At 46.4% G+C, this 15640-nt stretch overlaps 1 protein-coding gene across 5 annotated transcripts in view; it reads left to right on the forward strand.

Moving 5' to 3' along the window:
- SYT17 (synaptotagmin 17) overlaps positions 1–15640 on the forward strand; it is an 88833-nt gene that overhangs the window by 52447 nt on the left and 20746 nt on the right. For 3 of the 5 annotated variants that reach the window (XM_025274659.3, XM_025274657.3, XM_025274661.3), the window contains exon 7: positions 1339–1494. In XM_025274659.3, coding sequence (XP_025130444.1) covers positions 1339–1494 — 156 coding nt within the window. Of the gene's footprint in view, positions 1–1338; positions 1495–2712; positions 3025–3288; positions 3537–15640 lie in introns of those variants that run through there. The other 2 variants (XM_044935603.2, XM_025274660.3) reach the window with 2 other exon arrangements.

The following is a 15640-nucleotide window of genomic DNA, read 5'->3' on the forward strand; positions in this document are numbered from 1 at the left end:
GCCTGCAATGCAGCAGACCCTGGTTCGATTCCTGGGTCAGGAAGATTCCCTGGAGAAGGGAAAGGCTACCCACTCCAGTATTCCGGCCTGGAGAATTCATTCCATGGACTGCATAGTCCATGGGGTTGCAAAGAGTGGTTCATGAGAGAGCCACGTTCTCTTTCCAGATGCTATGCCTGCAGTGGAGACACCATGCTCCAGGTGGCGGTAGTGAGCACTGACGATGCTTTCTAGTCCGTGAGACCAGTGGACACCCTCTGAGGTTCTTTTTCTAGCTCATTTCAAATGTAGCATACATCTTTATAAATGCCAGCTCCGAAAACACTGCTGTATTTCAAGTGTCTATAACACACCAATTTGAACGTGACTTTTAATGAAATAGAACAGATTACATTCCCTCCTTATGTAGCTTTCCCAGGACAGCAAAGGATATTATGAAAGCAGTCATGGTTGCTGGGATCTCTTCAGCTCAGTGGTGGAAATATAGTCTTTTCTAAGTGCAATAGCTAAAATAAATTACTTTTGCCATAAAGTGACAGCTGAATTTAGAAGACAACTTGTATTCTCAAAAACCACATATTAAAAACAGATTTTGAAGGGGCCAGTGGAGGGAATGGTATTAAAGCTGGAGAGTTTCAGATTCACCATAGTGGGAGAGTCAGTATGATAGGATGATTAAGGGCTCCTGAGTAAAACTGCCTGGAATCAAATCCTAGTTCTACTTCTTATAAATGATGTGGCCTTGGGGAAGTTACTTAACCTCTATAAACCTCAATTCTCCATCTGAAAAATTGAGATAACAGCATTTATCTCATTGGGTTGTTTAGACAAACATAAAATTAGATAATGTACATGAATTTCTTTGTAAGCTGTAAAGTGATCTAAGAATAATAGTTATAATTCTGCCATCTCTATTTTCCCCTGTATGGGCTTTGGGCTCACTGACATGATGATGGGCTTCTAAGGGCAGAAAAACTAGGACAGGCTCTGGATCTAGCTATTCTTTCACTAGCCTTATCTTAATGCAAATCATTTCCTATTTGAGTTCTCAGTTTCTTCATCTGTAAAATGAACACAATGCCTGACACATGCGGGGAGCTCAGTAAATCTTGCATGTCTAGAGAAAGAGAGAAAAGGGTGAGCAGAGAAGAAGCTGGGTGGGAAAAAGAAAAAAATATGTGGATAGATGGGGAAATGGATGAATGAAAGAAGGAGTGGAAACCTGGAATGGATGGACTGATGAAAGATGAAAGAATGGGTAGGTCACTGGGTCAAATGGTTGGAAAGTTAGGTAAATGGATGGATTGGGTTTCATGATCTCCAACACTCTATTCTCAGACCCATTTGTGAAAATTCAGCTGGTACATGGACTCAAGCTTGTGAAAACAAAGAAGACATCCTTCTTAAGAGGCACAATCGATCCCTTTTACAATGAATCCTTCAGCTTCAAAGTTCCCCAAGAAGAACTGGAAAATGCCAGCCTAGTGTTTACAGGTAGGTAGTGTTCCAGACATTGAGAACTACAGGTGAGACATATTCAACGTATTGTCCTAGGGATAGAAGGTGATCTCGAGAGGGTGATATTTAAGAACTTCATGTCTGGTATTTAGCTGCCTGGGTTTGAACTCACCATTTGTGAATTTGGAAAAGATTTATAGAACCACAAAGTATAATCATTGCAAATGTGAATTTTGAAGCCAGATTTCCTGGCACTTCCACATAATTACTAAAGTCTTAGGCAAGTTACTTAGCCTCTCTGAGCTTCAGTTTCTGTCATCTACAAAATGTGGGCAATAATAGTACTTGTTTCATAGGTTTGTTGTGAAGATGAAGTGACTTATGACTTTGAGATAATCCTAAGTACTATGAGAGCTTTGATGATATGATGATTCAAGTAGCTTATGGTCTAGTAGGGAAACATAAGAAAATATGATCACCTAACTCAGAGAGGAGGATTTTGAAAGGCTTCCCAGAGGACATGGCATTTAAGTAAAGACTTCAGGTGCCACACTCTGGCTGAATCTATTGTTTCCAAAGTATAATTTAATCTACTGTTTCCAGGATGTATTGGTTATCTATTGCTGCAAAATCACCCCAAACTTTAGTGGTTCAAAACAATCAATATTTATTATCTCATATTTGCTGTGGGTCAAGAATCCAGGCATAGCTTTGCTCGGTGCTTCTGGCTGAGGTTCTCTGACAGGGCTGCCGTTAAGGTATTGGCTTGGGCTTCAGTCTCATCTGAAGGCTCACCTGAAGATCGGGTGGGGATCTGTTTTCAATCTTCTTCACATAGTTGTTGGCAGGATTCAGTTCCTTGCAGAATGTTGGCTTGGGGCCTCAGGTCCTTCCTGGATGTTGGCCAGTGACCTTGCCCAGTTACTTACCACATGGTCTGCTTCATAGCGCAACTTACAATATGGCAACTGGCTTAAAGTGGGCAAATGAAGGGGTAAGAGAGGATGGGCAAGAGGGAAGCTATAGTCCTTTTGTAACCTAGTCTTGGAAGTGACAACCTATCCCTTTTGCCATATTCCACTCATTAGAAGCAACTCACTAGGTCCAGCTCACATTCAAGAGTCGGGGATTATACAAGGGTGTGGATACTGGGAGGTAAGGATCACTGAAGCCATTTAGAAGCTGCCCTCATCCACCACCACAACGTAGATTTAATAGAAGTAATGGTTACTAATTCCTGTGTCCTTTTCACAGACTTCACCTGTATCATTGCTAATATTCATCATAGTCCACCCTGTCAAGTCATCATCATCCTCATCAATTTACAGGGCAAGCAGCTGAGGCTTAAAACATGAGCAATCGACCCAGGGGCTCCAGCTGGTAGACAGGATTCAAGCTCTGGTCTTGCTAGCTCCTAAGATCAAGGGCTCTGCATTTCCTCAAGCACCAAGGTCATGAGGGCATTAGGGATCTGACCTCATATTTTGAGGAGTCTTGCTCCAGACTAATTGGAAACCATCATCTGTTTAGATCCAGTCTAGAATCCTTGGCTTACAGGTCTCCCAAGAAAGCAGGCCGTAACTGAAAAATCCTTGCATGCAGTCCTTCCACTGAACAACCTTATTGCCTCTCATCCACAAGACTGCAGATATTCCATGCTCCAAGACCCCTCCAGGCAGGCTGGTCTGGGGTTTGTCAAGACCTGTCACCCCGAGAGTCTGCATCCAATCAGGGCCGCCTGCCCTAGCAGAGGTAATGATTTCTGATAGAACCTGTGATGGCTTCTGTCCAGATTGAGTTACCAACAAACTGGGACCTCGCTCTCCACAGTGTTTCAGGTCAAGACAGAAGACAGGGATTCCATCGACTCCTTAAAGGTGGCGAGCAGGCAGTGGGAGCCATATTGAACCAAGACTGGATCCAAGCATGGAATACGACTCCTCCCTCCCTCCTGAGAATAAAGGACCTATTGCATGTTTAGATCAGGAAGGGATTGGGGGAGTGGGGCATTGTGAGAGCCCATGTGGAAAGTCCTGACACTTTTATATTTTACTTAAAATTTTATGACCAAAATATCACATCGTTGTGAGTGATACAACTGAAGGAAGTGTATGAATGGAGAATCAGAAGAACAGAGGGGTGCACTGCATAGCTTGGGTCCTTTGTGGCCTTGGGCAAGATCTGTGTGTTTCAGTTCTCTTATCTGTAAAACAGGGAAACCATACAAGGAGACCTCAAAGGACTATTACCTAGATTAAAAGAGATCCATTCGTAATCACTGCTAAGCACTGTGTCAAGCGCAGATCAAGCCCTCAGCCCTCAGGAAATCATACTGTCTTCCTCACCTCCTTCCAGGCCCTTCTCCCAGAAGTCACCACCTGGTGTGTCCCACTCCACACTTTTCTCCTTGTTCACACAAATGTCATCCACATATGGAAGAGTCAGTTCTTTTAAAGAGTTATTCATTAATTCCAAAACTGTGTATTTAGCAATCTCTGCTCTCTTGTGAAAGTTTCTGGACCATTCTGTGGATGTCATTCTGAAACTTGCTCCTGTTTCAGGAACAGTGAGTGTGTTCAGTCCCTCCAGGTCAATGCAGATATGGATGGATCTAAGTCCTTATTTTTAATAACTACATCATATACCATCATGTGGCAGACTAGGATAAAAAGCCAAGGAGCAGGGATGGAAGTGTGTGACAGAGCATCAGAGCCTGTGAGAGGAACTCTGCAGGACCCTCCCCGGAGGACAGAAAATAATTGCATACAGTTCTGAGTTTATTTATTTATTTATTTATTCTTCTGTTTATTTATTTATTTATTTTACTTTACAATATTGTATTGGTTTTGCCATACATTGACTTGAGTCTATTTATTTTTTGAGCCACTTTAGATCCCATATGTGAAGCCCATACGGCCGAAGTCTCAAAACCATAGCGGCACTCCCATCCCCCACCCCAGCCATACCCTACATCCCTGCTTTGACACCCTCCACCCCCAGCTCCAGGGGGCTGTTCTCGTCTGTGGCCATCAGACAAGGCCTGTACTCTCCATTCGTGGAAGACCCACTTCTCTCCTTTAAAGGCCTTAGCTCAGGTTTTTCAGGTTAAAAGCCCATTGAAAATATTCTTTGTAGGGTAGGAAGGATTGCAGACTTCTGTGTCCCCCTAAGCGAGGGAGTCTCAAGCCTGGCTGCGCTTTGGAATCAGATGGGAGTTTTCACCTGCTGCCAGTGGCCAGATCCCACCACAGAGACTCTGGTTCAGCTAGGTTAGCTGGGGTCCTGGGCTCTTTAGAAATATCTGTATTTTAAAGCACCCTAGATATTTCTAATGCTCAGTCAGGGTTCCGAACCACAGTTTTGAGTGAAAATCCCCGCTGGGGTGGCATTTGCAGAAAGACCACCAGCTGGAATAATAGAGAAATGTGGATTTGAGCTGGGAGCTATCTCAGCAAAACTGTGACTCTCCGGAATTTGAATCCATGAGGTTCTAACTTGCTTTATTTATCCACTGGGGAAAGAGCTGTCACCTCCAGGCTAAGGATCTGAAACCCAGCCCATTAGCATGTTTCCAAACACTTCCTAACAAAGGGAAGGTTGATCTGCAATTTAAGCGTTTGCGGAGAATCCTGGTAAAAGCCTGTAATTAGCCGGTGGGCTGGACTTTCTGAGCAGTTCGTTCCTGTGTGGGATGAGGTTCTTCAGCAGTTTTCAATCAGGTAATTTTGCAGCTGAAGTTTAAAAGAAAAGAGAGGGGAAATGGCTTTTTGATTCCTGAGACAGCAGCGTGTGGTCCAGAGACCTTCTAGAAAGTAAAATGGAGTTGGCCACTGAGGTTACTGGGCTGTTATTGGAAGTAGGAGCTAAAAAGAAAGGAAAGAAAAAAAGAAATGTAGCTTGATAACAGCTCTTTGAAAAATTAAAAATAGAATTGCCATATGATCCAGCATTTCTGCTTCTGGGTATATGCCCAAAAGAATTGAAAGCAGAATTCAAGACATTTGCACACTCGTGTTCATAGCAGCCTTATTCACAACAGCTAAAAAGAGCAGAGGAGGAGGGGTGGGAGTTGAGGAGTGGCCAACCTAAATGTCCACTGATGGGTGCATAAATGGATGAACAGAATGTGGTGTATACATACAGTGGCATGTTGCTCAGCCTTAAAAGAAGGGAAACTGATACATGCTCCAACATGAGTGAGCCTAGAGGACATTATGCTAAGTAATAGTGAAAGTGAAAGTGAAGTTGCTCAGTTGTGTCCGACTCTTAGCGACGCCATGGACTGCAGCCTTCCAGGCTCCTCCATCCATGGGATTTTCCAGGCAAGAGTACTGGAGTGGGGTGCCATTGCTAAGTAATAAGCCAGATACAAAAGGACAAATACTGTATCATTCCCCTTATATGAAGTACTTAGAGTAATCAAACTGATAAGAGACAGAAAGCAGCATAGGTTATCAGGGGTGGAGGGGAGGGGAGAACGGAAAGTTAGTGTTTAATGGGTAGAGAATTTTAGTTTGGGAGCATGTAAAGATTTTGGAGATGGATGGTGGTGATGGCTGCACCATGTGGATTGTCTTAATGCCACTGTACACCTTGGGGCTTCCTGGATGGCTCAGCAGTGAAAAGTCCGCCAGCAGTGCAGGAGATGTAGGAGACGCGAGTTCAATCCCTGGGTTGGGAAGAGCCCCTGGAGGAGGGCATGGCAACCCACTCCAGTATTCTTGCCTGCAGAATCCCATGGACGGAGGAGGCTGCTGGGCTGCAGTCCATAGGGTTGCAAAGAGTCAGACTTGACTGAAACAACTGTGCGTGCACGCATACCTTAAAATGGTTAAAATGGTAAATTTTATGTTACATGCATTTTACCACAATTTTAAAAAGCAAGAAGATAAGAAATGCAGCTTAAGCTCCATAGAACCCCAGGGTTTCCTAGTAGTTCCTGGAGGCTGAGGCCAGAGCCTCGAAGACTGTCCTCTCTAAGGGGTTTAGAACAGTGGTTAGGGGCCAGATCCTTGAGCAAGATTCCCAGGGTTCACTCTGTGATCTTGGCACTCTTCTCAGCTTCTCTTTGCCTCAGCTTCCTCATCTGTAAAATGGGGACAGTCGTCCTGACTTCAGTAGATTGTGGTCAAGCCCAAAATGAATTAATACATATGAAGGCTTAGAATGGTGCTCGGCTCAGAGAAAGTGCTCCTTAAGTATTGGCTACTATTATTACTACTAGACAGACACCAAATTTATGCAGCTAGATGCCATCTTAAAGCTTCTGAAAGAAGATGGGTTATTATATATAAATAAATACTTTGTTCTAGCCACTTTATCAGTTTGGACTCTGAGATTCTGTGGAAAGCTCAAAAAGGGAAGGAAGCACTTATTTTGTAGACTTACCTGGGTTGGGTATTTTCTCTTCTAGTCACTCTCCTTCCTGGTGTCAGAAGAAGGCCGTCTGTCTGCTTGGAGCTGAAGTTTTGGGGTGCTTGCTAGATTAGAAGTAACTGAAGTTCATGTCCTGATCCTCTGGCCTGGCCTTCTGAAAAGCATTCAAAACTCGACCTCATCTGGTGACTGTAGTCAAGAGGCAGTTAGCTTAGGAAAGGTTCCCAGCACCTGGGGGCAGCAGGAGTAGGGACCACTGCCTACAGGTGGCCTCTGATGCCAGAGCGGGGGGCAGGCAGGGTCCAGCTCCCTGGGCCAGGAGCCAACTAGGCATCAGTCCCCACTGAAAGACTCTTTTTGAGCAAATTCTGTGTGCTGTTGCTGTTCAGTCGGTATATCATGTCTGACTCTCTGTGACCCCAGGGACTGCAGCATGCCAGGCTTCCCTGCCTTTCACTATCTCCCGGAGTTTGCTCAAATGCATGTCCACTGAGTCAGTGATGCCATCCGACCATCTCATCCTCTGCTGCTAGATGCTCCTTACTCAGTAGACCACCAGACGTTCATGACACATGTTCTCACAGAGCTTACTTCTAGCAGAGGGACATTAATCAAATGCCACAGCAGTACAAACTCATTGTGAATTGGTCTGAGGGTTATGAGGCAGAGAGCAGGGCCTGTTGCAGAGTGCCCAAGCCAGTCTGGGGAGTGAGAGGAGGCAACGTGGGGGCTGGGAACTGTAGGGTGTAGGGAGGGAGGCGAGGTCAGGCAGGGCTAGAGGAGAAACTGAGCCTGACTTCACACTTCAGCCTGGTGCTCACGGGCTGCCAGGGGTCAGCAGGGAAGACCCGTGCCCTGCTGACCCCCCAAACCTGCTAGAGTTTCTCAAGGCAGCTGCTACAGGAATTGACCTGTACATAGGCTTAGAAAGGGAGCCTTCAGTGATAACCAGCTCTGAGCAGCTGCACAGCACCCGGGAAGGGAAACCAGGCAATGACTGACACTCCTAGCTTTTTACCAACTCTCAGCGTCTGTAGTTAGAACTAGAAAACTTGGTGCCTCAAACTTTCACATGCACAGGCATCCACCAGGGGTTTGTTAAAATGCAGATTCTGACTCCGTCTGGGGTGGGGCCTGGGATTCTGCATTTCTGGCAGCACCCAAGTGATGCAGATGCTGAGGTCTGCAGACCACACTTTGGGGAGCAGATACATAGAGACCCAGGAAGTGCTTTAGGGTGAGTGACCATCTTTCTGTCTGTGTTAGAAAGAATCAAACTCTGCAGCAGTGATCCTAACCTCTGCACGTCATTAGATTTTCTAACCCCATCTGTACGTTAGTATTACATGGGGTCTTAAAAATATCTTGATGCCCAGGCCTGGAGCAACTACATCAGCTGGAGCACCTGTATCTTGGATGGGGTGGGTGTATCTTTCAAAGCTCCCCACGTGGATCTCTTGTGCAGTCTGGACTGGCAAGCATTTGCCTTCCTGTTCTGCCTCCCTCCCCATCCCGCTGTCTGCTTGGAGGCCTCCCAGACCCCTCTCTGAGAGTGAGTTCCAAGGCACCTGGTCTGTTTTCCATAATTGCTTGGCTTTCTGCAGCTGTAGCATCAAATTGGTTAATTGAATCTGCTGGTGAGATGAGACGGGTAGAGAGGCATGGAGGAGAATGAGAAGGGAGGTCTGGAGCACAGTGTGCTGCCCTCTTGCCTGGAAAGACCTCAGAGTTGAATGGGTACCAGAGGACATGCTGGAAAAGTGTCAGGGTTTGGGACATGGGGCAGTAGTTTTCCAGTGGAGGAGAGGAGGGCAAGCCAGTCTGAGAGGAGCATAGCCATTCAGTGAGAGACAGAAACTCCCTTGAGATCGAGATGCCGTGGATTTGTTCCAGGGTACAGATGTTCCCCAACATCTGGCCTTGGCCCACCTATGCTCTGCCTCCTCTCTGCAGCCTCCTGCATGCTCTGACTTCTCCCCTCCTGGACCTACTCACTGGGCAGCAGGCCCATCTCTGCCTCCTAGAGAGATGGTTGCTCAGAGTATGGATTGAAGTGTGCAATTTGGTTCAGATATCACCTTTACCACTCAGCAAGTGCGCGTGACCTTGGGCGATTGAGATCTCTCTTCTGAGCCTCAGGTTCCTCCTCTGTTTCTTCCAGTCTCAACAGTTCAGGTAAAAAGCTTTGGGCAGTGCCTTGTACTTAGGTGTTGCTCAATAAATACCGGATTGATTATGATGATGATGGTGAGATGGATGGATCTGCCATAGAGGAGGGGACCCTGGAATGACCCAGACTTGGGTTTGAACCTTGGCTCCATTGTGAACCAGCTGTGTGACTTTAAGAAAATTACCCCACCTCTTTGAATCTCAGCTTTCTCTTGTGTAAAATCCAGCATGTCATTCCTATTATGGGAATTAAACACAGGTCAGCTTGTGGACCTGTCCATCCAGAAATGACCACTTGGAAATTCATACCTGCTGTTCTAATCATTGCAAAGTGCATGAGAATCAAAACGCTGACACTTTTGAGGTTAGCCGCTCAGCCCAGCATCTGACTCCTCACCTAAACACCAGCATCCCACATCTGCCAGAAGCTACAGTGTCCAGCAACCAGGGCTGGACACTAAAGCTGTGTGGACTCAGCGCCAGAACCAGGCCAGCTTGTGTTGCCTGCAGTGCCCTGGGGGTGGAAGCATGTGAGGAGCTGGCAGTGGGCACTTGGCTCCATCCAGACCTGGTCATGGGCAGTGCGCAGCAGAGTGGAGAAACTAGAGCCTTGGCTTTCTAGCCAGAGGGCCTTGAAAGTGGATCCCTGGGAGCCAGAGTGGGAAAGATGCAGAGAGGATGCAGCTCCAGAAGGGATCCATCCAGTAAGCTTGTGTGTGAACTGCTAAACTCATCCTCAGGCTGTGCAGGAGTGGAGATGACCCCACACAGTGTATCAGAGACTGAGACCAGAACTGCAGGGTAGACCACCATGTCCTGAGCTGGCCCCTGGGGAACGCACGTGACGGGCAGATAGTAATAACACTGCAGAGGCTTTGAAAACTGACCAGTTGCTGGAGTAACGGCACATGAAGGCAGGTTAGAACTTGTGCTCTGAGCCTAGCCTGTGATCATCTGCCTGCTAGAAGTAAAAAAGATCAACATATTCAGTAGAATTGGGACAACACCTATACTGTCATAAGATTTGAAATACCCAGGTTGCAATCCCAAATTACCTGATGTATGAAGACCGAGCAAAATTTGACAAATTCCTAGAGTTAATATAATCAACAAACATTAACCACAAGATGACCCAGATATTGAAATTATCAAAGACATTAAAACAGCTATTATAACCATGCTTCAGAAAGTAAGGGTGAACCATCTTGAAAAGAACGGTAAGATAGAGAAGATCAACAGACCAGCAGATACAGGAATAGAAGGTATAAAAAAGAACCAAATGGAAAATTTAGAGCTGAAAAGTACAATAACTGAAATAAAATATTCATTGGATGGACTCAATAGCAAAATGGAAATAACAGAGGGAAGAGTTTGTGAACTTGAAGCGAGATCAGGAGAAATTAGGCAATCTGAACAACAGAGAATAAAAAATTCTCTGAGTGGTGGCAGGGGAGAGGGAAAGAATAGAAAAAAGACCTATGGAGAAATATTAAAAAGTCTAATATTCATGTCACATGGATCTCAGGAGAGAAGAGAAACAGTGGGGAGCATTGGGATGGGGGTGAATGACTCCAACTCAACAGAACCAGTACTGTCCTTCCCTTCCCAGAAAGCATCAACATGTCATGAGTAGACAGTACTGCATGTGGACAAGGTCAGCTAGATCTAGCTTCACACTCTGTGTGACTGCAGGCAAGCTGCTTTACCTCTCCGAGCCTCAATTTTCTTGTCTGAACGATGCTGCTGCTGCTGCTCAGTCGCTTCAGTCGTGTCCGACTCTGTGCGACCCCATGGACTGCAGCCTACCAGGCTTCTCCGTCCTTGGGATTCTCCAAGCAAGAACACTGGAGTAGGTTGCCATTTCCTTCTCCAATGCATGAAAGTGGAAAGTGAAAGTGAAGTCACTCAGTCATGTCCGACTCTTAGCGACCCCATGGACTGCAGCCTACCAGGCTCCTCCGTCCATGGAATTTTCCAGGCAAGAGTACTGGAGTGGGGTGCCATTGCCTTCTCCGTCTGAACGATGGGAACAGTAATATTTGAGGTTATTGTGAGCCTCCTATGTATTCATTATCTCACTTATCTTTCAACACCATATAAGGTATGGTCTCTTTGATGGCTATTTTTCAGCTGGGGAAACTGAAGCTCAGAGAAGGGAAATGAGATGAGTTGAATCAACTGCAAAGACTGAGAGAGCATCCCCACAAGGCTGTCCTCGATTCAGACACCCAGCTCAGGAATCCCCAGAACCACCTTCACTTCAGGCCAATTGGCTACAAATTCACAAGCTCTGTGACCACACTCAGGTTTAATATGTTACCAGAATGATACACAGGACTCAGGAAAGCACTATTTATGACCACAGTTTTATGATAGTGAAAGGATGCAAATTAGAATCTGTCCACCGACTTGATGGACATGGGTTTGGGTAGACTCCAGGAGTTGGTGATGGACAGGGAGGCCTGGAGTGCTGCAGTTCATGGGGTCGCAAAGGTCGGACGCGACTGAGCGACTGAACTGAACTGAGGAAAGAGACGCTCAGGGCAGAGTCCAGAGGGTCCTGTCATCCTCTTCCTGTGGAGTCATGGGTGGCAGTACCTCCACCTGGTCACAAGGGGGTAACAGTGTGCATAGAGTATTGCCAACCAAGGAGCCTTTGATATCTAGAGTTTTAACTGGGGCTTGATCACACTCTGTCCAGTGGCCGACCTTCTGTCTCCAGCACCGCCTAGAGGTCCAACTTGTGCCTCAGTCATGACGGGTCTGAACTGAACTGAGTGACTGAAAGCTCCCATCATAAATCACATTGTTAGTCCCACGGCCAGAGCCCCCAGGCACACAAAGGCATGCCTGCCAGACATCCCAGGGTCTTGGAGATCACCTCCCGGGAGCCAAGGGCATAGACCAGACCACGCTTTGGGTAAGTGAATTCTTCATTGCACTAGTCACTAGCAAGTCACTAGTCACTTGTGCCAAGTCACCCAGCTGGTGAGTGGCTGAGCCAAGCTTCCCACTCAGTCTGTTTGGTTCCAACTGACTCTTCAGCATACACTTATGTGTGTATGAGTCACCTGGGGGAATCTTGTTAAAATGCAGATTCCCAACCAGTCTGAGATAGGACTTGAGCATCTATATTTCTAATACGTTGCATGGCACCAGTGCTGGTATGGGGACCACAGTTTGAATAGCAAGAAGACCCTCCTCTGTTCTCCCACGTTACTCCAATATATGGAGAAGCAGGAGGGGGCAGATCAAATAGAACCTGTAGAGCCAGAAGTTTGCAACTTTTTCCAGGTGCTTTGCAACACTTTTGAGGGGTTTTGCCTGGGAAGTGATAGGATTTGGATAATGTTCTAAAGTTTCATTCCAGCTGTTGAGTCGAGAATGGGCTGTCAGGGAGCTGGTAGGGGAGTGAGAAGTCCATGTGTGAGGCTGTATGCTGATGATCCAGGGGAGAGGTAAAGGTGGCTTGGGCCAGGGAGGTGGCAGAGGGGATTCAGAGAAATGACACGATGGGATGTAATTACGTTGGCAGAGACAACAAAACATGCCAGTGGATTAGATGTAAAGGACAATTCCCTATCTTGGCAAGGTACTTGACTCTGAACTAGGATTTCCTTGTTTGTAGATCTCAGCTGCCACCTCACAGGGTGTTGCAGGGACAAAAGGAAATCGTGTTTGCCACAGGCTTGGCACAGTGCTTGGTGAGGGTTCTGTGGATTGTGGCTTTGACCTTGCACATGGGTAGAGGCCAAGTCATCAGGAGGTGGAGGTGGAGACCTGTCATAGTGGGGCTCCCCTGGCAGAACATGGAGCCCCCAGCAGCACCCCCACCTCACCTCTCCTCCAGAGAGCTCCTTGAGGCTACCAGAGTCCACTCAGGGGGTAAAACTTGGCTGGATATTAAACATTCATTTTGGGTTGCAGTGGCAGCCTTTGAAGACCAGGCCAGCTGCCTGAGTTCCTGGGGACCTTTATTCCACTTCCATGGCTGTTTAATGATTTTGGTGCCTTTGGATGAAGCCTCATTCCAGACAAGTCCCCATGAGGGCCACCATCAGGGGGCTGGGGATTTATCCAGTCGTCCGTGTCCCTCAGGGCCTGAGAAAGGGGAGCCAGTGGAGGCCAGGTTCGGCCTCGCCTGTACCTCAATGCTGGCTGCAAGCAGTCAGGCTTGGCAGCCGAGGCCAGCAACTGGGAGAGGGGGCTGGCTTGTGTGTGGAATAAAGGCAGAAATTGAGAGTATCCTTTCAGACATCCCTTCTGTCCATTGCCTCATCCTGGCCCTGCCAACCCAGAGCTGCCAGTCAGCTGGAGAAGGCTTAACCTTTAAAATGCCAGGGCCTGCAGGGCACAAGCTGTAGTGTTACCTGTCTCTCTATATTTCAAGGATAGCCTTTGCTGTAGTGGTATTTCCAGAGCTATTTGCTGTGTCTTCAAAATCAGAAAACCAGATTCCAGAGTTTGGTTGCTATATCACTTTTAATATCTTTGAGCTGCCATTCTTCATTTTCCAGATGCATATAGAAACTATCTTTGAGGTGTTCATTTCCCCCCCGGTTTCTTATTTTAAATTTCTTTTTTTCCCCAGTTTTATTGGGAAGTAATTGACATCCATCAGTGCGCATGTTTAAGACGTACAGCAGGATGGTTTGATTTACATATAAATTGTGAAACGATCACCACAATAGGCTTCTAACATCTATCATCTCCTATAGATACAATTTTATAAAAGAAAAAAATTTCCCCCTATGATGAGAACTCTTAACTTTCCTGTGTATCATACTGTGTTAACTATAGTCAACATGTTGCACGTTACATGCCCAGTACTTATTTATCTTACAACTGGAAGTTTGTACCTTTTGACTGCCTTCTTCCTCACCCCTCCACTCCCCACCCTGTTCATTCAGTTTTTAACAAGGATAATGACACATATAGCATCTCCTATATGCCAGGAGCTACTCCAACTGTTTTCACTTGAATTAACTTATTTAATCCTCACGCAAACACTATGATGGGGGTGTCGTCATCAGGTTAGTGAGGAGACTGAGTGATAGATGAGCACCAGGTTCAAGACCCTGGAGCCAGCATTCAGACTCGGGTTGTCTGGATCCAGAGTCCGGGCTCGCCACTGCCCAGTTCAGTTCAGTTCAGTCGCTCAGTCATGTCCGACTCTTTGCGACCCCATGAATCGCAGCACGCCAGGCCTCCCTGTCCATCACCAACTCCCGGAGTTCACTCAAACTCATGTCCATCGAGTTGCTGATGCCATCCAGCCATCTCATCCTCTGTCATCCCCTTCTCCTCCCGTCCCCAGTCCCTCCCAGCATTAGGGTCTTTTCCAATGAGTCAACTGTTTGCATGAGGTGGCCAAAGTACTGGAGTTTCAGCTTTAGCATCATTCCTTCCAAAGAAATCCCAGGGCTGATCTCCTTTAGAACGGATTGGTTGGATCTCCTTGCAGTCCAAGGGACTCTCAAGAGTCTTCTCCAACACCACAGTTCAAAAGCATCAATTCTTTGGCGCTCAGCCTTCTTCACAGTCCAATTCTCACATCCATACATGACCACTGGAACAACCATAGCTTTGACTAGATGGACCTTTGTTGGCAAAGTAATGTCTCTGCTTTTGAATATGCTATCTAGGTTGGTCATAACTTTCCTTCCAAGGAGTAAGTGTCTTTTAATTTCATGGGTACAATCACCATCTGCAGTGATTTTGGATAGCCTCAAATATTTATCAAGCCCCTACTGTGCTGCAATGCTGTGCTTAGTTGCTAGAGAAATAACAGAAAGATAGAAATAATCCATCCTTTCATGGATGGCATTCTAGTTGGGGTGAGATAAACAAAAAACAAACACACACCTAAAGAAAAGTAAAGGAAGGCAACAGAGGGGACCTGGAGCATTACTTTATTATTATTTTTTTAATATTTATTTAGTTAGCTGAGCTGGATCTTAGTTGCAGCGCACGGGATCTTTAGTTGTGACATGTGGGATCTAGTTCCGTGACCAGGAATTGAACCCACACCCCCTGTTTTGGGAGCTACAGGGTCTTAGCCACTAGACCACCAGGGAAGCTGAGAGAGGACCAGCCCTGCAGAGATGGGAGAGAGGGACATGCTAGGCAGAAGAAATGGCATATGCAAAGGCCCTGAGGTAACAATGACCTTATTCAAAGAAAAGAAGGAAGGTTAAGTGACCAGAGCACATTAATGAGGGGAGTAACTCATGCAGTGAGGTCAGTGATAAGTAGGGCCGTGGGAGGGGGCTTAGGGGATAAGTACTTACTGACCACCTCCCGCATGCCCAAGATTGTGTAGCACTGGAGACACAGAGGTGAGCAAGGCAGATACGGCTCCTGCCTTCATGAAGGATGGGTGAGCTGACATGAGTGCAGGACACTTAGCATACAGCAGATGCACAGTGGGTGTAATTTTCTTTCCCTCTTTGTAAGTTGACATGAAAACTGCCTCCCTGGGTGTCTGCCTGACCCCCACCCCCTGCATTAAATCAGGACAGAATGTAGTTGACTTATAATGGCAATTATGTCTAGAGATGGCCTTAGGCAAGGACATGATTTACCAGGGGAAAAAAAAGCACACAAGTGGGTGAAGAATAGGCAGAGTGGGTGGAAA

The sequence above is a fragment of the Bubalus bubalis genome, chromosome 24 (assembly GCF_019923935.1).
Source record: "Bubalus bubalis isolate 160015118507 breed Murrah chromosome 24, NDDB_SH_1, whole genome shotgun sequence".
NCBI classification, from domain to species: Eukaryota; Metazoa; Chordata; class Mammalia; order Artiodactyla; family Bovidae; genus Bubalus; species Bubalus bubalis.